Genomic DNA, 20,130 nt, shown 5'->3' with positions numbered 1-20,130 from the left:
TTTCCGATGACGTCACAAGAGGCGCCATCTTGGCCGCCATTGTGAACAGCTTCCGGAAATTACAACCTCTCCTCCTGAAAGCAGCTCGTTCAGCATCTGAGTAGGAAAGACAGTTCGGAAATACCTTCATCAGAACAAATCTTGATCGCCAGTATCATACAACATCTTACATTTATATAAAGCTTCTAGTCCTAAGTACTTCACGGGAGCGATTATGGAAGAACATGGAAAGACAATATAAACTAAAGGGTACTACTCTAAAGGGGATGCCGGAGCAGAGGGAACTGGGTGTAAATGTGCAGAGGTCATTGAAAGTGGCACGACAGGTTAAGAGTGCAATCAACAAAGCAACAGTATCCTAGGCTTTATAATAGGGGCATAGAGTACAAGAGCAAGGAGGTTATGTTGAACTTGTATAAGGCACTAGTCACAGAGTCATTGAGTTTTACAGCATGGAAAGAGGCCCTTCGGCCCATCGTGTCTGTGCCTACCATCAAGCCCGTATCTACTAGTCCCATTTCCAGCACTTGGCCTGTAGCCTTGTATGCTATGGCATTTCAAGTGTTCACCTAAATGAGTTAGATCATCTAGTTAGACATCAACTGGAGTATTGCATACAGTTCTGGGTGCCACATTTTAGGAAGAATGTGAAGGCACTGAAGAGCGTGCAGAACAGTTTTACGAGAATGGTTCCAGTGATGAGAAATTCCAGTTATGAAGATAGATTGGAGAAGTTGGGATACTTTTCCTTGGAGAAAAGAAGGCTGAGAGGAGATTTGGTGGAAATATTCAATATCATGAGGGGCCTGGACAGAGCAGACAGGGGCAAACAGTTTCCATTACTCAGGTTAAAGTCTAACCTCTCATGGGGACTACAGTGTGCTAATTAAAACTGGTCAGCAGTAGGGAATATTTGGAGTGAGAATGTTCGATGATTAAAGGGATAAAGACACACCACAAAGCTATTTAAATATTGGAGATGGTTATTTTTTAAAGTGTGAAATATGTGAAGCTCAGTTGGCTAGATAGCTAGCGTGTGGTTCAGAGTAACACCAACAGTATGGGTTCAATTCCTATTCTGGCTGAGGTAAACCTGCGACCTGCCTCCTCTCCCATGCTTTGATGTGGAGTGGTGCCTCTTAAGCTATATAACCAAATGTCTAATAACCAAACCTATAATAGAGAGATGCCTACAGGCCCTCATGGACTATGGCTAATTACCTACCTCCAAGGACATGTACTGCCACCTTCCAGGTTGACAGGACAATAACAATTCATGGTCACATGCCTTTCACAGATCAATGGGCTGTGATCACTGTTTGCTTTTAGCAGTGTTCGTCTACTTATTTAAGAAATGATGTAAATGCATTGCAGGCAGTTCAGAGGAGGTTTACTAGATTGATAACTGGAATGAGTGGATTGTTTTATGAGGAAACGTTGAACAGACTGGGCTTGTTTCCACTGAAGTTTAGAAGAGTGAGGGATGATTTGATTTAAGTGTGTACGATCCTGAACTGTATTGACAAGGTGGATGTGGAGAGGATGTTTCCTCTTGTGGGCAAGTCCAGAACGAGGAGGCACTGTTTTAAAATTAGGGGTCGCCCTTTTAGGACAGAAGTGAGGAGAAATTTTTTCTCTCAGCGTTGTGCGACTTTGGAACTCTCTGCCTCAGAAGGTGGTGGAGGCGGGGTCATTGAATATTTTTAAGGCAGATGTAGATAGATTCTTATTAGGCAAGGGAATCAAAGGTTATTGGGGTTAGATGGCAATGTGGAAATTGAAACACAAGAAGATCAGCCATGAACTTATTGAATGGCGGAGCAGTTTCGAGGGGCCGAAAGGTCTACTCCTGTTCCTATTTCTTATGTTCTTATAGTCTCCTTTATCTGAATGTTATATACATTGAGACCAAGCTCCAGTGTTCTCCAAGAATTGCACTGGGATCTTCCTGGTCTATGTGCCTCAGTTCCACACCAAACTAGTCTGTTCCAGTGTTTCCTACAGAATCATAGAATGGTTACAACACAGGAGGCCATTCGGGTCATTGAGTCCATGCCAGCTCTTTTTAAGAGCAGCTCAGCTAGCTCCCATGCTTGGCCTTTTCCCCGTAAGTTTTTTCTCTTCAGACAATTATCCAATTCCAGTTTGTTTATGCTCCACGAGCCTCTTCCCAAAGTAATTGGAGGTTTTCGCAATGATTAACAAACCCCGATAATGTAAAGCAATACCCCCTCCATCATTGCCTAGGCCCTGAGTGTTTCCTGTCTCCCCTTCGTCAAGATCTGCTGTTGGACACGTGGCAAAGTGCTGGTCCAATGAGGACACAGGAGCATGCTACTAGGAAAGACGGTATAAACCACTTATACAATACCTTTCACCACCTCAGGACATCCCAAAGCACTTCACAGCCAATGAATTACTTTTGAAATTTAGTCAACTGTTGTAATGTAGGAAAGGTGCATACGAACATTGGAACAAGGAGCAGGAGTCAGCCACTTGGCCCCTCGAGCCTGCTCTGCCATTCAATAAGATCATGGCTCATCTGATTTTAACCTTGACTCCACATTCCCGCCTACCCCCGATAACCTATCACCCCCCTTGCTTATCAAGAATCTATCCACCTGTGCCTTAAAAATATTCAAAGGCTTTGCTTCCACAACCTTTTCAGGAAGAGAGTTCCTGAGAGAAAAAATTTGTCCTCATCTCTGGGCGGGATTTTCCACACCCACCCACTGCCGGGATCTTCCGGTCCCGCCACAAGTCAATGGACCTCTGGTTGGGGCACTGCCTCGCCCGCGGTGGGTCTCACTGGCAACGGGGTTGGAAAATCCCGCCCTCTGTTTTAAGTGAGCCACCCCTTTTAAACAGTGATCCCCTAGTTCTAGATTCTCCCACAGGAGGAAGCATCCTCTCCACATTCACCCTGTCAAGACCCCTCAGGATCTTCTATATGTCAATCAAGTCGCCTCTTACTCTTCAAAACTCCAGTGGATACAAGACTAGCCTGTCCAACCTTCCCTCATAAGACAACCCGCCTATTCCAGGTATTAATCTAGTAAACCTTCCCTGAACTGTTTCCAATGCATTTACATCCTTCCTTAATTAAGGAGATTGATACTGTACACAGTACTCCAGATGTGGTCTCACCAAGACGGCAGCCAGTTTGCGCACAGCAAGATCACACAAACAGCAATGAGATAGTGATCAGATCACTTCTTTTAGTGATTTTGATCAAAGGACCATTAACAACCTCTTGCCCCAGCAGACCATATGCAGGCCATTTCCTTGTGCTGGTTGGTCCAAGTGTACTTGTGTGGTTAAAAAATAAAATTCTGGAACAAAGCAAGAGGTCTGCCAATAAAATGTAAGAAAATAAAGTTATATAAACTGAAGAATCATTTACTGGTTGCCTGCAGTACATTGCAATCAAGATTACACATTCTGATATGAATTAGAATTTCATTTATGCTCTCTAACCAAATGATGTGAAAAAAATGAACAGTAAGAAGGAAAAAGTATTTGTTTTAAAGTCTTTATCATCCCTTCTCTTCATTAATTTCCCCCTTCAATCTCATGTGGGCTGTTGGCTGGGTGCCCCCTTAAGGTGAAAGATGAAATTCTATCTCCAATATTTTTAGATAAATAAATGTGCACAGAAAATGAAAACTAAAACATAAAATTAATTAATGACATGATTTTTCTTTAATCTTTAATTCAGGCCTGCTGAATATTTCCAGCATTTTCTGTTTTTATTATTTAATCTTTAATTGGGGGCTGGTTAGCTCAGTTGGCTGGATAGTTAGTGTGTGGTTTAGAATGATACAAACAGCTCAATCCCTGCTCCAGTTGACACAGACTTAGAGTCTGCCTCCTTGCCCTGCCCTGCAATAAAATCACAGCAGAAGTCATGGCTCAGCAACCCTCAAATAATCGAGGACACTACCTGCCAAAGAAGAATCTTTTAATTCCTTGGCCCCAGGACAGTACTGGCAGGCCAGGAGTCTGACAGTACACATGGGCCGGCTGACGTTTTTCACATCTTAGGGACACAAACAAAAGTACATGATGACAGCTTATGGTAACTGAGAGTAAATCGTCCTGGAAAATGATGAATGTGTTTGGGCCTTGTGTCCGGGGGAGACATTGCCATTTAGTCCTTCATTCTCAGGAATCTGGCCATCACTGATATATTATTGCCCATTCCTAGTTGCCAAAGAAGTTAATGGCAGTCTTTCTTCTTGAACCACCAGGCAGTGGTTTGATACAATTGGATGGTTTGCTAGGCCACTTCCAAGGTTTAGAATCAGAGTTACAGCACAGAAGGAGGGCATCTGGCCCATTGAAACCAGGTCAGCTCTTAGAGCAATCCAGTAAGTCCCATTTCCCCTGTGTCTCTTGCCCAAATCCTTAAATGTGTCCCCTAGTCCTTGTACAATCAGCAAATGGTTTTTCTATCCAAACCTGTCATGATCTTGTACACCTGTTTCAGACCTCCTTTGCTCCAAGGAGAACAACCCCAGCTTCTCCAACCTAACCTTGTAGCTAAATTCCCTCATCCCTGGAAACATTCTGGTAAATCTCCCCTGCACCCTTCAAGGACATTCACATTCTTCCTACGTGTCACCGTGTTGAGTGACTTTTCTAAATCCAAATATACTCCATCCAGTATCCACGCTATCTGCTGTTATTTATATTCTCAAAAGAATTTGTCCAACAAGATTTCCCTTTCATAAAACCATGTTGACTCTGCCTAATCATATTATGATGTTCTAAGTACCTTTTTAAAACCTGCTTAAGACCATTCTAGCATTTTCCTGATGACCATTGGTGGGCTAAGTGACCTGTCATTCCCTGTTTTTAGTCATTACATTGACGTAGGCCAGGAGTCACACGTAACAGGTATCAAGTCAGATTAGCAGGCTTCCTTCCCTCAACAAAACTCTCATGGTTGCTCCCACCGGTACTGGATTTTATTACTTGCTTGCCCCATGGTTGGAGAGGAACCACAAGGCTCCCAAATTATCGCAAGTTGCCTATCCCAAGAGTTGGAGGGCAGATGCATTTGGTACAACGATGAAGGATGAGGGCCCTTTATGCTGCCCAGATTAATCTTTAATTCCTGCAGACTCCAATCCTGGAGGGTTGGTAACCCCAGAGCACACAAGGGACTAATGGTCATTTTCTATTTTAGATACACAAGCATAATGCACACTCAAGTGGCCACTGTTCATAAGAAAGTCTTAACTTGATTCATTCGTGGGGTGTAGGCAGCCCTGGCGAGGCCACCATCTTTATTTCCCATCCCTATTTTCCCTCGTGAGGTTGCGGGTGAACCATCTTCCTACCTCTCGGAGCAGCTTCCAGGATTTTGACCCAGTGATGATGAAAGGACTGCGTTGTATTTCCAGGCCAGGATGGCATGCAACTTGGCGTGGAGCTTGCAAGTGGTGGTGTGTCTGCTTCCCTTGTCTTTCTAGATGTTAGGGCTCACAGGCTTGGGAGGTGCTGGTTTGTAGTGCATCTTGTAGATGGTACATATCACTGCCACTGTGTACCAGTGATGGAGGGAGTGAATATTTAAGATGGAGGATGGGGTGCCAATCAAGTCGGCTACTTTGTCCTGGATGGTGTGCAGCTTCTGAGTTTGTTGGAGCCACGCTCATCAAGGCAGGTGGAGTGCCTTAAAAAGGCTTTAGGAAATCAGAAGGTGAGTCAATGATACAGAATGTTCATCTTCTGACCTGCGTTAGAAACAATAGCTGTGGCTGGTCCAGTTAAGTTTTGGGTCAACGATGACACCCCAGGATGTCAATGATGGAGGATTTTGTGATGTTAATGCCATTGAATACCAAGGCAAGGTGGTTACGCCCTCTCTTCTTGGAGATAGTCATTGTCTGGCACTTACGTGGTGTGAACATTACTTGCCACTTGTCAGCCCAAGCCTGAATAATGTCTTTGTTTTGTGTGATCACAGACTGTTTCATCATCTGAGGAGTTACCATTGGGACTGAACACTGTGCCATCATCTGCAAACTGACCTGATAATAGCAGGAAAGCCATTGGCAAAGCAGATGGAGATGGTTGAGCCCAGCACACTTACATTTGGAGCTCCTGCACTGATATCCTGAGGCTAAGATGATTGGACTCCAATAGCCACATCCCATCTTCCCTTACACTAGGGTTCCAGTTAGTCAAGAGTTTCTCCTGATTCCCATTGAGTAGGACTTCTTAATTCCACACTCAGTCAAACGCTGCCTTGATGTCAAGGGCAGTCACTCTCACTACACCTCTGGCATTCAGTTCTTTTGTCCACATTTGGACCAAGCCTGTAATGGGGTCTGTGGCCAAGTGGTCCCTGTGAAACCAAAGTTGAGTATCAGTGAGCAGGTTATTACTGAGTGTGTGCCGCTTCATAGCACTATTGATAACACCTCCCATCACTTTGCTAATGATTGAGAGTGATGAAGGATGAACAGTAATTAGCCTAATTGGATTTGTCCTGGCTTTCTGTGCCGAGGACAGACCTGGCTAATTTTCCAGTTTTGGGTAAGCACTGGTGCAGCTGGAACTGGCTCAAAGTGTTGAATGGCTTCCTCCTGTTCTTATGCTGTATAATTCCACTGCTTTAGCTCCGGTACCGTTCTGCCGAATCTGGGCTATATCCTCGACAGGTCCAATTTGCCCTTGCCGAGGTGTGGTGCCCACAACTGAATGCAGTACTCCAGCTGGCATCTAACCATTTGTGCCCATTGGAGTGTAGACAAGTCTAGGGGACAAGGGGACACCCCTGGCTAGTTCCTAAACCAAGGCATCCTTCTAAGAGATCAGCCTTTTAGCTTCATGAATCACAAGCACAGACAACAGTCACGCACAAGCAGATTAAACAGATCAAAAAAATGCAGAAAGCAGCATAGGAATTATTCATCATTTAAAACACGAAAGAGGTTAAACTATTTTTTTTTAGAAAAAAAACAATACAGAGGAAGAATGTGTTTTTTTTTCATTCTGTGGACACAGTATACAACGCAAGTTTTACATTTTGCGAGGGAAGTGGGGTAGGTGGGTGGGGAGGGGAGGGTAGAAGTAGGAAAAGAATAACATTTGCAGGACATTATTAAACAATTAAAAATATATAATATATGTAACATCAATACAAGAAACACAAATCAGAAACAGTAACAATACCTTTCAGGCCATAACATTGTACAGTTAAAACACGTCATTAAAAAAAGTCAATAATAAGTAGTACATAATGAGAGAGAGAGTGTGAGAGGGATGAAAACATTGCAACTCAGAAAGGCAGTTTACGACAAAAAGGGTTTAAAGATGCGCCGATACCGCTGCCTTTAAGAAGCAAGCCGCAAATCTCCAAATTGAGCACAAGTCCGCGAGGCGGCTGCCTATGCTCTCAGTTGCCATGAGTGTTGCCCCAACAGGGAGGGGTTCTGTGAAATGTCGAGATTCTCCTTAACTGGTTAGCTCTCGCCCTGCCCTTACCAGACCACCTCTGCCACCTTCGCCCCCCACCTTCACCACCCAGTGTTGCATTCCAACCCTTCAGTACCCACCTCTCCTTAGGGGTCGCCAACTCCTCCAGGGTTATCCTGGAGACTTCCAGAACTAAAAGATTAATTGTCAAGGATACTGCTGCAAGTGTACACCCAGAAGAGAAGCGGGGGGGGTGGGGGGAAGAGAAAATCACAAGGGCATCAAAAGTACGATTGTATGCTTTTGTTCAAAAAAAATTTTTTCAACGTCTTTGGTTATTGTTAAAAAAAAAAGAATTGGCAATGTAGGGAGGAAAAAGGTTGCTCTCGCCTGATAGGTCAAGAAGAGTTTGTTTGCTTTCCTATTGGTTGTGGGAAGGTGGTGAGTCGTGAGGATGGGCGTGGAGGTGACCAATGATGGGCGAATAGGGGTGGGGCCATTGCAGGTCCTCCAGGAATGTATCCAACCAGAGTTGGCTATCCAAGCCCCAGCTCAGGAATCGCCTTCTTCCAAGTGGTGCCTGATTGGCAGCGAGCAACACAGTCAGTCAGTCAGTGTAGCTAGCTCACTGAGACAATGGGTGGGAGCGGCCATTTTTAGGATTGCCTTGATTATTGTTCTTAAAAACCAAGGAAAAAAAAGGAAAGTAACACTTCTTCTAACAGCAACTTCCTCTTACTTGTTCTTCTCGATAATCTACTTCACTCACAATGGGAATGGTAACACACCGGTCAAATTACTGGACTAATAATCTAGGGATCTGGACTAATGCTTTAGAGGCAAGAGCTCAAATCCTGCTATGGCAGCCGGAGAATTTAAATTTGGTTAAAAATAAAAGCAGGAATAAAAAGCTTGATCAGTAAACATGAAACCACTGCACTGTCGGAAAATCCCATCTGGCTCACTGCTGGGAAGGGACTCTGCCATCCGTACTGAGTCTGGCCTATATGACTCCAGGCCTACAGCAATGTGGATGACTCTTAACTGCCCTCTGAAGTTGCCTAGAGAGCCAGTTAGGGGGTGGACATTAAAAGCTGATGCCCGCATCCAGTGAATGAATGTACGAAAATGGCGAGGAGCAACCAGCTCAAAACCCCTTGTGGAGGAATGGATGGGGGCGAGGATAATAGTAATTTCGAGTAATGCTCTGAATGGAAAATCCTTCTCCCTTCCCCTCAAAAAGTCCCAGCTAGTTTTGCCAAACCAATGTGCATCTCTGAGGCGCTCTTAAGGAAAAGAATCAATGATCAAGTTGGCAACCCAGTTTACAATCATAACAGGTGAGGACACACAGGGAGTAGAACAAATGGCATCACCAAATTAGGGTTGCCAATGCTCCAGGATTAACTGAAGGTTAATCTCCAGGATAGCTGTTGAGAGTTAAAACCTGGGAGCATTTTTACATTTCAGTTTGAATGCTTTCGGTTTTTTTTTGTGTTACAGAAACACTGGGATGTTGAAGATAAAAGGTGGTTGGTTGGTTGGTAGCAGTCACGTGACGAAACCTTCAGGGATATGTCCAGCCAGAGTTGGCGACCCAATACAGTGTATAAATGCAAGTTCTAGGAGGTGTTTGCAGCCCCGGCATCCAATAGTTCCCTATTGTTCATTGCATTCACACACGCATGCAGAACAAACATACAAACACACGTTTAATTGATCCAAAAGGTAATTTTAAGTTGAAAGGGAGCCCTGAAAGTTATTTTGACCCATGGGAGTCTCTAGCATCTTACTTATGACTCAAGCAAACTGAATTCCCCGCTCCTGCAGTTGATCAGAACTACGCGCTCCTGCTTCAGATTGCAACCCAATGACCCCAGTGCTGGCAAGCGAGTGCACAAATGTTGGGATTGAGCTTGATTATGACGTGCCCTCGAGCCCAAATAACCTACTCACCATTTAACTGTGGGCGCGCACACACAAACCACTAAGTGAAACATTGGAGGGCCAGAAGAGACAATGCTAAAGCGATCGGTTAGACTGGGGGGAGGGTGGCAAGGGGGAATGGGACTGACTGGATTGCTAGAGAGAGAGAGAGAGAGAGAGGGGGGGGGCTAACATGGGCTCGATGGGCTGAATGGCCTCCATGTGCCCCGTTATGACTCCATGGCTCTGACAATGAATGGTCTCTCCTCGCACATATACACCTACATCTCAGAGGACCTTGACCTCTCAATTCCATAGTAAGTGACTATGTGAAAACAGTCTCGGCAAATATTCATTTTGGGGGTTAAAAAAAAAATCAACGTTACTTTAAATCTTATTTCCCTTTCATCAATGGCTCTGTAGTGTTCAACCTCAATACTCAGTTCTGTATACAACCATTTTTTTGGCATTTCGAGGATCCAACGTTGAGTCTCCTTTATTCCCTTGGCAACAGGCCAGGGTCTTGGGCTGATGGTTCCCCTTTCTTTGGTTTCAATTTCTAGAATGGTCAGCTGCAATAAGGCCTTGTTTGTGAAGGTTCTTCCTTTCACCCACCTAAACTCCAACTGAGGCCTAGTTCCTTACCTGGACCCTTCCTTTCCCCCATTTGAGTCTGATGGTTGTCAGGCAGTTCGGATCCAGCCTACTTTTTGTGCACAGCCAAGGCTGACTCAAACAGCTCCGAGTCTGCCAACTCCTGGAGCCAAGCAGGTAATTAGGAGCAGCAAAGGGTGCAGACTGGCGAGGGGAGGGAATGTTGATGGACAAATAAAGGGAATGCGGGAATAAAACAACAGCTTAGGACCCTCAGACATCGCAGATCATGGACAAACTTTCCACTCACCCAGAGCGTCAGCAAGGATTCTGCAACTTGCCTTGTTAAAGGAGGGGAGGGGGGGGAAAATCAGCCATCTTCAGGGCCTCAGTGATGAGGAGGGTAAAAGTTCGGGCTCAGGTTTGATTCCCCTTCACCTCAGCAAGGGTGGAGCGCACTGTCCTGACGTTAAGATAAGCAAGGCAAAATCTTGGACGGCAAACATAGAACAGTACCCCAGCGTGAGCCCATGGCAGAGCAGGGGAAGGGAGCTCAAGAGAAAGAAACCAGGAGGCGGGGGACAGGGATCTGCCTTTCCCACAAGCGCAAATCATAAGAAAGGCAAAAAAAAAACCCAAAAACTGCAGCCAGGCTGGGATCAATAGGAGGAGGAGGAGGAGGAGAAGTTGGTGCAGGGGGAAGGGTGGGCTATCACCTGTCAGGTTTTTAAACCAATGATTGCTCTCGAGGAAGCAAGATGCACAAGTGAGACATCACGTTCAAGCCGGGAAGCGAAACTACGAGCACAGCACTGTGGGAGTGCTGCACAGTCAGAGGTGCTAACGTTTTGCATGAGACATTGTATTGAGGCCACTCAGCTGGATGTGAAAAAGGTCTAGCAACACTATTGCGAAGAGGAGCATGGGAGTTTCAAGAGCATGGTTATATTGATCTCCCAACGATCGGATTATCTGGTCATTCTCAAATTGCTGCTTGCAGGAGCTCGCTGTGTGCAAATTGGCTCTGCGTTCCGATATTAAAGCAGCGACTAGACTTCACCAGTGTAGACTCAAGTTTGTCAGAACTGTGCTCAGCAATTTCTATGTAATGCGTACAAAAGGGGGCATAACTTGGGGAAGGAAGAAACCTGAAAACAGGAGTGTCTCTGAGGTACTCTTATCCTGATAGCGCATGGTTGGCAGGGGGTAATCTTACTACTAGGGGCTTCCTGAGGTGGGATCAGGCCTAACATTCCAGTCAGTGCCAATGGTGCAAAGATATCAATCTTTGGAAAACAGTTTGAGCAAGTCTCACAATTTTCCATTCAGAATTTGATGCCCACCTCACAGCTGGGCAGGCAACAATTTTTCAGCTTGATATTTTCTTCAAACGCCATCAAACTGGAAATGGCGGCCGACCTCCAGAGCGGGTGGCAACTGGAGAGAAAATGATTCAGTCGTTGAGAGGTTTCCTCCAGTCCAGCAGGGTATTGAACCGGGACAGGCGTCACGGGCTCAGCTGATGGGCGCCCGCGTGAAATTCAACTAGGGTAGGCATTGTAGCCGTCAGACGCCATCCTTTTCTTCACACACGCAGACTCACGTGTGCACGCACACACACACACTCACAGACAATGGGGGTTTCACTGGAATCAGGAGCAGCAGCCCTGGCTGATCATTTTTTAAACCTCCCTTCCCCCCCGAGGGACGAGGTCCCATTGTGCAACTCCCAGCAGTAACCGAGATCAGCCCCATGTGGGCTGCGACTACTATGCTCAAGCGTTTGAGCCCACTGGACGAGGGCAGGGAGTTAGGGAGATCCTATCGCATTCGAACCCATCCTGCCCCGTTCACCCGGTGTGTGGAGGGGGGGGAGGGAGCGGGGGGGGGGGGCATCATTCCATTTTGTCGTAAACTACCTTTCTGAATAAAATAGGACACTTGACAAGTCTCAGAACATATTATATAAACCAGGTACTAATAAGGTCCAGTCAGACTGAACATCACAGCTAAGCAACCTTGCTTTTTTTTTTCCTCTGTTAAGTATCGATTACCTCTCTCAAATATAATATAGTACATGGACATTTGCTCTGTACAATATATACACTGGAGATTTGGCATGTAGCCACTGTTTTAAAAAGCGCTTCGGACAACTCAGCACCCGAAAAGGACAGAATCTAATTTTTTTTTTGTAAAATTGCTTTACTGGAAGGAAAGAGAGACATGGAATCAGTAAAATGCTTTTAAATAACTTGAAAACTTGATTAAATTATATTCAGCCAGCGTTAGGTTTTTTTTTTGTATTTTTCCTTCTTTAAATAGTTAATTCTTTTGTTAAAAGGATGAGGGAGAAAATCTTTTTCTTTTGATTAAAATCCAAAAGCAAATAGGTCCAAAACATGCTGCAGTGTGTCACTCAACCTCAACTTACTGAGTTTTTAAGAAAAGCTCGAAAATGCTCCTGCAGGATTCCTTTCTCAGCAGGCTTCCTCTCCCCCTCCCCCTCCCCTCCCCTCCCCTCCCCCCTCCCCCCCCCACCAACCCCGTGTCAACACCCCCCCACTTCCCCCATCCACCCAGAGTTGGCTAAAAGTCATGTCCAGGACACCCAAGGACGTCTCACTTGCAGCAAGTGCTAACGTTAGACTGCTCACCTTTTTAAAGTGTTGTTTTGTTGCAAGGGGGCTGGGGTCAGGGTGGGGGTGGGTAGGTGGGTGAGTTGTCAGGCAAAGGAAAGAGATTTACAGCAGCCATTTTTGGTAGGGGAAGATTGTCGTCTTTGATTGTGGGATCTGTCGCCAAAGAAATCGTTCTTCAGACTATGGATTCTTTCCTTCCTTGCGACTGGTGGCCATTTGTTAAGTCCAATCATGTACTCCAGCCTGGCAGCCATTTTCAATTTCCATTCACGCCCCACACCACAAATCAAGAGTAAAATTGAGTCCGGCCGCCTCTCGCTCTGGAGGTTGGCAGCCATTTACAGTCACCTCTTCTCCAGGATGGCAGCCATTTGCCGCACCCGGTCACATGTCCTCCAGGATGGCAGCCATTTGCCGCACCCGGTCACATGTCCTCCAGGATGGCAGCCATTTGCTGCGCCCGGTCACATGTCCTCCAGGATGGCAGCCATTTGCCGCGCCCGGTCACATGTCCTCCAGGATGGCAGCCATTTGCCGCGCCCGGTCACATGTCCTCCAGGATGGCAGCCATTTGCCGCACCCGGTCACATGTCCTCCAGGATGGCAGCCATTTGCCGCGCCCGGTCACATGTCCTCCAGGATGGCAGCCATTTGCCGCGCCCGGTCACATGTCCTCCAGGATGGCAGCCATTTGCAGAGCCCGGTCACATGTCCTCCAGGATGGCAGCCATTTTCCGAGCCCGGTCACATGTCCTCCAGGATGGCAGCCATTTGCAATGTCTCTCAATCCACTCACCGACTTACTTGGAGCAAAAAGCAGCCCCAAACACCTACATTTCGTGATTACCTTGGCTTTAATTTAACCCTGTTAAAAACACTAATTTATGGACAGAAACCTCCAGGTTTTTTGCTTATGTATTGTGATTGGTGGAGTGGGGGGGGGGTGGGGTGTGGGGTGTGGGGGGTGGGGGGTGGGGGGTGGGGGTGGGGGCGGAGTGGAAAAGAGGGGACCAAAAATGGAAATCAGACCTTGGGGATCAGGTCTAACTGCAAACAAGTCCAGTAGCTATGGCAATTGTGTAGGCTTTACCTAACCGGGTTTTGTGGCTTTTCAAAATTCTAACCAGATAATTAAGGACAATTTAAGGACAGCATGAGCTAGACGAGCCAAGAATTTACTCCAACCCCCTCTCGCTTCTAGTTCCCTAGCAGTAGAAACAGAACTTCACTTGAATTAAATTTTAAAGGTCCCAAATAAGGAAAGCACTGAGCCCTCTGGGGAAACATTTAGCTAATTGACAAGCGGACTATTTTATATCCCATCCCAACTCTGTCTTGGACAGTTGGCAAAGGGAAAAGCCACAATATAACACTGCAGTTAAGGCACTGCCTAAACAGCTGGGATGCTGCCCTTGTTTCAGCAGCTCAAGTGACAAGCTAAAGAAACCTGGCGATTAAATAGAAAGGGCTGGTGCCCTCGATTTATTCCAGTCTCTAGGGAACTTGACGGAATTCCAACAGTCAGGAGAAACCATGGGCTGTGAAGTGGGATGAACCGTTCGGAAACATTCCATCCGGGGGGGAGACAGTCAAATAGCCTGATGGCTGAGAGAGTTTGTGCTAATCTCTGACATTGGCCCCCACCATCGCCACCTCCAAAGGGAATTACCAACCTTCCACCTGAACTGCCCCCTCCCCCACAACCAATACTTTCAGCCAAATCAAAAACAGAATTACCTGGAAAAACTCAGCAGGTCTGGCAGCATCGGCGGAGAAGAAAAGAGCCAGACCTGCTGAGTTTTTCCAGGTAATTCTGTTTTTGTTTTGGATTTCCAGCATCCGCAGTTTTTTTGTTTTTGTTTTTATCTTTCAGCCAAATTGCTGTTTCCAAGAACTTGCCTTTGGATTAGGGAGTAGGTTAAGCTTAAACAACGCCAAAGGAGCTGGTATTGGAAGGACGGAGGAGCTGGTTTCAGAGAACAGAACGGGCTGGGTCAGTAATAGTTTGCCTCTTAAATACTGTCTAGAATCTTACTAGCATCTGGGTTAGAAAGAGCTGGGGGTGGGTGGCGGGGTTTGGCGGTGGGGGGGGGGAAGGGAGCGGTCAAAGTGGAGCGGGGGGAGGGCAGGAAGAACGTAACCCAAAAATGGCAACATCACCTGGTTCCTCTTCTGCTGCTCATCCATCACCGAAGTCTCTCTGATCCAACGCCAGTGGCAGACGACGGATGAGAACGTTCTGTCCTGCTCACTAAAGAGAGGCCTTCAAAGCGTCTGCCCAAAGTGGGATCGAACCATGGTAACGGGGGGAGAGAGAGCATTCTAACCAACACTGACCACCCCTCAGGAAACTCGAGAACTGAGGAAAATGGCCAGGGTGGTGGTGGGGGTGGGGTGGGGTGGGGTGGGGGGTGGGGGGTGGGGGGTGGCGGGGTGGGTTAAGGGAACGTGATAGGAGTTAGTTTTGCTGAAGGGTCTGAATTAAAATTTACAAAAAAAAAAAGACAAGTTGTGATGGGCAGTCTGACCTCAACCTAAATTATATCTCGTTTTTTTTTTAAAAAGTAGAAAACCTGTCCGTGGTTTCAACGTAGTGGTTTTTTTTTTCTTGTCGCGCAAACACACCTTCTTTCTCTGCCTCAGGCCCTGTTCCCTGCTCTAGGTTAAAAAAAACCTCAGCATCGCTGCCAACATGGTCGCTGCCAACATGGTCGCTGCCAACATGGTCGCTGCCAACATGGTCGCTGCCTACCTCCCCCCCACCCTCCCCCCCACCCCCACCCCACAACATATTATCACCCCCTCCCCCAACATATTAACACACTGCCATAAGAGTGCAAGGAGACCATTAGCGAGCAGGTTACTAGGTGTCCCCTCTCGTTCAAGGCCGAGAATGAATTAGTAGGCTGCTACCATCTTTCGCACCTCCCCCACCCCAGCAACTCCGCCTATAGAAACGGCAGGGAGCGTCTTTGAAAGGAAGGTGGGTGGTTGGGGCAACAAAAGGAATTAAACACTATTGCTTGCAAGGCTTTAAATTCAGTAGTTTGCCCTCAGCCTGTCCTCACAAGCCTCGATGCCTCTTTAGTCCCCCCCCGAGAACAGACAGGCCGCCTCAGCCCGTGAGGCTCTCACCGAGGGGACGAGGAAGAAAATAATAAGTCGTTCAACACTCCTAACTGAATATTTTCGCACTGAAATCACCGCACAGCAACAACAACAACCCAAAAAAAAAAGAGAAAAAAAATAATAATAATAAATCCAGTAATGAAGGGTTAGGCCAGTTCCGCTGATCGCTGACATCGCGTCCTACGCAGTTGTTTGGGTTGGGGCGTAGGGTCCAGCATTCGAGGTGGGGGGGGGGGGATGGAGGGAGATGGCGGGTTGGCAGTGAGAGGGGATAAGGGGTGGGCGGGGAGGAAAGGGGGAGGGGGAGGAGAGACAACGAGAAAGAGAGAGAGAGAGAGAGAGAGGATAGTCCTGGGCAGCCTTGTCGCTCTGTCGGGGGTGTCACGCGCACTGCTGCTGCACCTGTGTGAGGAGCTCGCTGAATGAATCGAAGAGTTTCTCCAGCCACACCACGTTCCGCATGCACTGCTGCACAATCTCCTCCTGGCCCAGGTCCTCGTTCACCTCCGACAGCGTGTCTGTCTGTTGGGGGGCGGGGGTGGGGAGCCAAATGCAAAAGTCACTCATTTCCACCTTCATCCCTACACCCTCCCCTTCTTCTCCAATTCCTTGCCCCAAGGCAGGTCTGACCACCCCCTCCCCTCCCCTCCCCCACCCCACCCCCTCCATTACTGGGAGGGCAAGAGAGCCTGGTCCCCAATTCACCCCAGCCACAACGGGGATCGAACCTCATGCTGTTGTGCACAGAACCTGATCCACACCCAGTGAGCCAGCCAGGCCCCCCCCAACACCACCCCCTCCTACTTCTAGGAGTCCGAGTTGCGGAGGTAACATCCATTTTCACATTCATGTGGGTGTGGGATCAGGTTGGTGCCAACGGCATGGGGGTTCGATCCCCATTCTGGATAGGGTGAATTGGGGGCCTGCCTCCTTGTCCTATCGTGAGGGTAGAGGCTCCAGCATTCTTTCCACTATATGGCTAACCAGGAATCTCTCCCGCTTTTACCGCCTGCCATTGGCGTTTGTTGGAAGGATTTACAAGTTGATACTCAGCCTGTTTGACCGTGTTATAAATGCACCTTCCTTGGCCATCAAGTCCTGGAGTGGGACTTGAACCAGGAGCTTCTGGCTCAGAGGCAGGGAAACTACCCACTATGCCACAAGACCTCCTTACGCATCTTCTACAACAGCAAATTACATTTATATAGCGCATTTAATGTCCCAAGAGCAACATAAAAAAAAAAGAACATTTTTGACATAACCAGTGAAGGAGCTATCCTTCAGGACAAATAACCAAAAGCTTAGTTAAAGGTGGAAAAGGGGCACCTTGACAATAATCTAAATAATAATAGTTTTTGGAAAAACTTTCAGCTGGGTACTAATGTGACAGAAGATGGAGAGTTCTACCTAAAGGTGCCCATTGCCTTTTAAATCTGAAGGTCATGGGTTCAAGACCCACTCGAGCACGAGCTCAAAAATCTAGGTTGACACTCCCAGGCTGCACTGAGGGAGGTCGCCCTGTCGGAGTTGTTAATTGTATCAATTGAGGTTAAATACATTGATTGGATGGTTACTTGAGCACATATAAAGAGACACTTACTAGCAGCAGAGCAGAGTCAGGAGCTATATACCTGTGATGTTTTACTCTGTGAGTAAATCTGTTCCAAGTAAAGATTGGCCCTGGTTCCTTCCTTCACCATCTGGCTTTCAGGAGTATAACATGAGGTACTGTCTTTCATACGAGATGTTAAATCTAGGGCTCTCTCAGGTAGACTTAAAAGATTTCATGGGCACTATTTTGAGGAGGAGCAGGAGCAGGGCCCAATATTTAGCCCTCAACTGACAGCACAAAAAAAAAGATTATCTGGTCATAATCTCCTTGTGGTTTATGGGAGCTTGCTGTGCATAACTTGGTTGCCATGTTTCCTATAACTGACTATATTTCAAAAGTACTTCACTTGGCTGTACAGCACTTTGGGACATTCTGAGCATGAAAGACCCCATATAAATGTAAGCCTTACTGTCTTTCCCTTTCAAGGTATCTTAAAGGGAGCCTCATTATTTTTTTGAAAAAGCTGCTGTATAGCTTGGCAGGCTATTGGAAATGTCAATGTAAGCAAGGGGTTGCATTTACATAGCACCTTTCACATCTTCAGGACATCCCAAAAGTGCTTTACAACCCATCTGAAGTGTAATCACTGTTGTAATGCAGGAAACCCGATAGTCAATTGCCACACAGCAAGCTGCTAAAAACATCAATGAGATGTTATGGGGAAAACAGTGGTGTAGTGCTAATAGGCTCCCCAAGCTCCTGGTTAATTGAGAAAGGTGCAAGGCTTGAACATGTTCCTTTTGTTTGCAGAGAACGGGTTCCTGCGTATGAACGTATGTCACTTCTGGCAAGTAATAATAAGCTCGACTGATTGACTGAGGTGCTGCTCCAATTTAAGTTAATCAGAATCAACTTGCCAACCAATCGGCATCCTTTTCTCCTCTGGTATAAATTGTTGTGACTGTTTGAAATTTGGCACTCTTGCATTTGTCCCAGTGAATGCAAGATGAAAAGCTTTGGCAACATGTCTGGCTTGTCAGCAATTTTCAAGTTCTGTACGACCAAGCACTTCTTTTATGCTCCCCAGTTTGTTTTCTTGACTTCAAACAAAAAGGTAGCACAATAATAAACATTTGTGCCGTTATGGAGGGAAATAAAAAAGGGGGTTGGAACTAGTTGAGCTGCTCTCGCAGAGAGCCATGTGTTGGGCAACAGACAGCAGGAAACTGCAGGCCAGTTTCACATCTGTCACTGGGAAATTGCTGGAATCTATCATTAAGGAGGTTATAGGAGGTGCACATAGAAAATCTCATTGGGATCAGGTGGAGTCGACATGGCTTTGTGGAAGGGAAATCATGTTTGACTAATTTATTAGGCTTATTTGAGGAAGTAACAAATAATATGGATAAAGGGGAAGCTATGGACGTGCTGTACTAAGACTTCCAGAAGGCATTTGACAAGGTGCCACATGCATTACTATGCAAAATAAGAGTTCAAGGTGTTTGGTGGGGGGGGGGCAGGGTAACATATTAGCATGGATAAAGGATTGGTTAGCTAACAGGAGGCAAAGAGTAGGGATAAATGGGTCTTTTTCAGGTTGGCAAGATGCAATGAGTGGAGTGGCACAGGGAGGCCTCAAGTATTTACAATTTATATCAATGATTTGGACAAATGGACCGAATAAATTTGCTGATGACATAAATGTAGGCAGGAAAGTAAGGTGCCAGGAGTCTGCAAAAGGACATAGATAGATTAAGTGAGTAGGTGAAAATTGGGCGGATGGAGTACAATGTGGGAAAATGTGAATTTGTCCACTTTGGCAGGAAGAAAAGAAAAGCTGCATATTATTTAAATGTAAAAGAGATTGTGGAATTCGAGGTACAGAGGGATCTGGATGTGCTGGTACATTAATCAGGAAAAGCTGGTATGCATGTACAGCAAATGTTTAGGTGGGCGAATGGAATATTCTCATTTATTTAAAGGGGAATGGAGTATAAAAGTAGGGACATTTTGCTACAGTTCTACAGAGTATTGGTGAGACCACATCTTGAGTACTGTGTACAGCTTTGGTCTCCTTATTTAAAAAAAGGATATAAATGTCTTAGGAGCAGTTCAGATAAGATTCACTCAACTGATAGCTTGGATGCCGGAGCGGGTGTTATATTACAAGGAAAGGTTGGACAGGCTGGGCATGTATCCTTTGGAGTTTAGAAGATTGAGAGGTGACCTTGTGGTAACCTGTAAGATCCTGAAGGGACTCGACAGGGTGAATGCTACTGGATTGTCCCTGTGTGGTAGAGACTAGAACTAGGGGACACAGTTTAAAAATAAGGGCTCTCCCACTTAAAACGCAGATGAGACAAAATTCTTGACTAACAAAGGAGTCAAAGGTTATCGGGTGTAGGCAGAACGTAGTGTTGAGGCCACAATCAGATCAGCCATGATCTTATTGAGTAGCAGAGCAGGCTCAAGGGGCTGAATGGCCTGCTCCTGATTCGTATGAATGGCCTCACTCTGTGCTCCAAACCATCAATCGCAGCTCACTTGGCTCTGGATAGAGAACCAAATCCTGCGTGTCTCACTAAATTCACGCTATCCCTTGCATCACATTGTAAAAATCTCCATCACCTAAAAGTCCTTACTCTTATCAAATGGCGTAAAAATATGTATGAGAGAAACCTAAGCTCCCCACTGTGCATCTTTCATTATTCTATTAAGCATTAACCTGTTATCTATTGCTCTGATGTCCTCTGCTCTTCGAAAGAGTGAGGTTTGTTGGGGTTGGAAGGGGCGGGGTGGAGTCAGGATCCTATAGGATTTCCGGTTGTTAACCATTAATCCTGGGAACTGGTTTGGAGAGTT

General features: G+C 46.2%; 1 protein-coding gene across 1 annotated transcript in view; it reads right to left on the bottom strand.

Annotated features, from left to right (window-relative positions):
- Positions 1 to 15,371: 15,371 nt before the first annotated feature.
- Positions 15,372 to 20,130, bottom strand: part of LOC121271718 (proline-rich protein 12-like) — a 65,955-nt gene continuing 61,196 nt past the window's right edge. Inside the window, exon 16 of the mRNA XM_041177903.1 lies at positions 15,372 to 16,238. Within this exon, the coding sequence (XP_041033837.1) occupies positions 16,098 to 16,238 (141 nt within the window). The 3' untranslated portion in view covers positions 15,372 to 16,097. The remainder of the gene's footprint in view (positions 16,239 to 20,130) is intronic.

The sequence above is a fragment of the Carcharodon carcharias genome, chromosome 31, assembly GCF_017639515.1.
Source record: "Carcharodon carcharias isolate sCarCar2 chromosome 31, sCarCar2.pri, whole genome shotgun sequence".
Lineage (NCBI taxonomy): Eukaryota > Metazoa > Chordata > Chondrichthyes > Lamniformes > Lamnidae > Carcharodon > Carcharodon carcharias.
The sequence above is the reverse complement of the archived record's forward strand: the minus strand, read 5'-3'. Positions and strand labels throughout refer to the sequence as shown.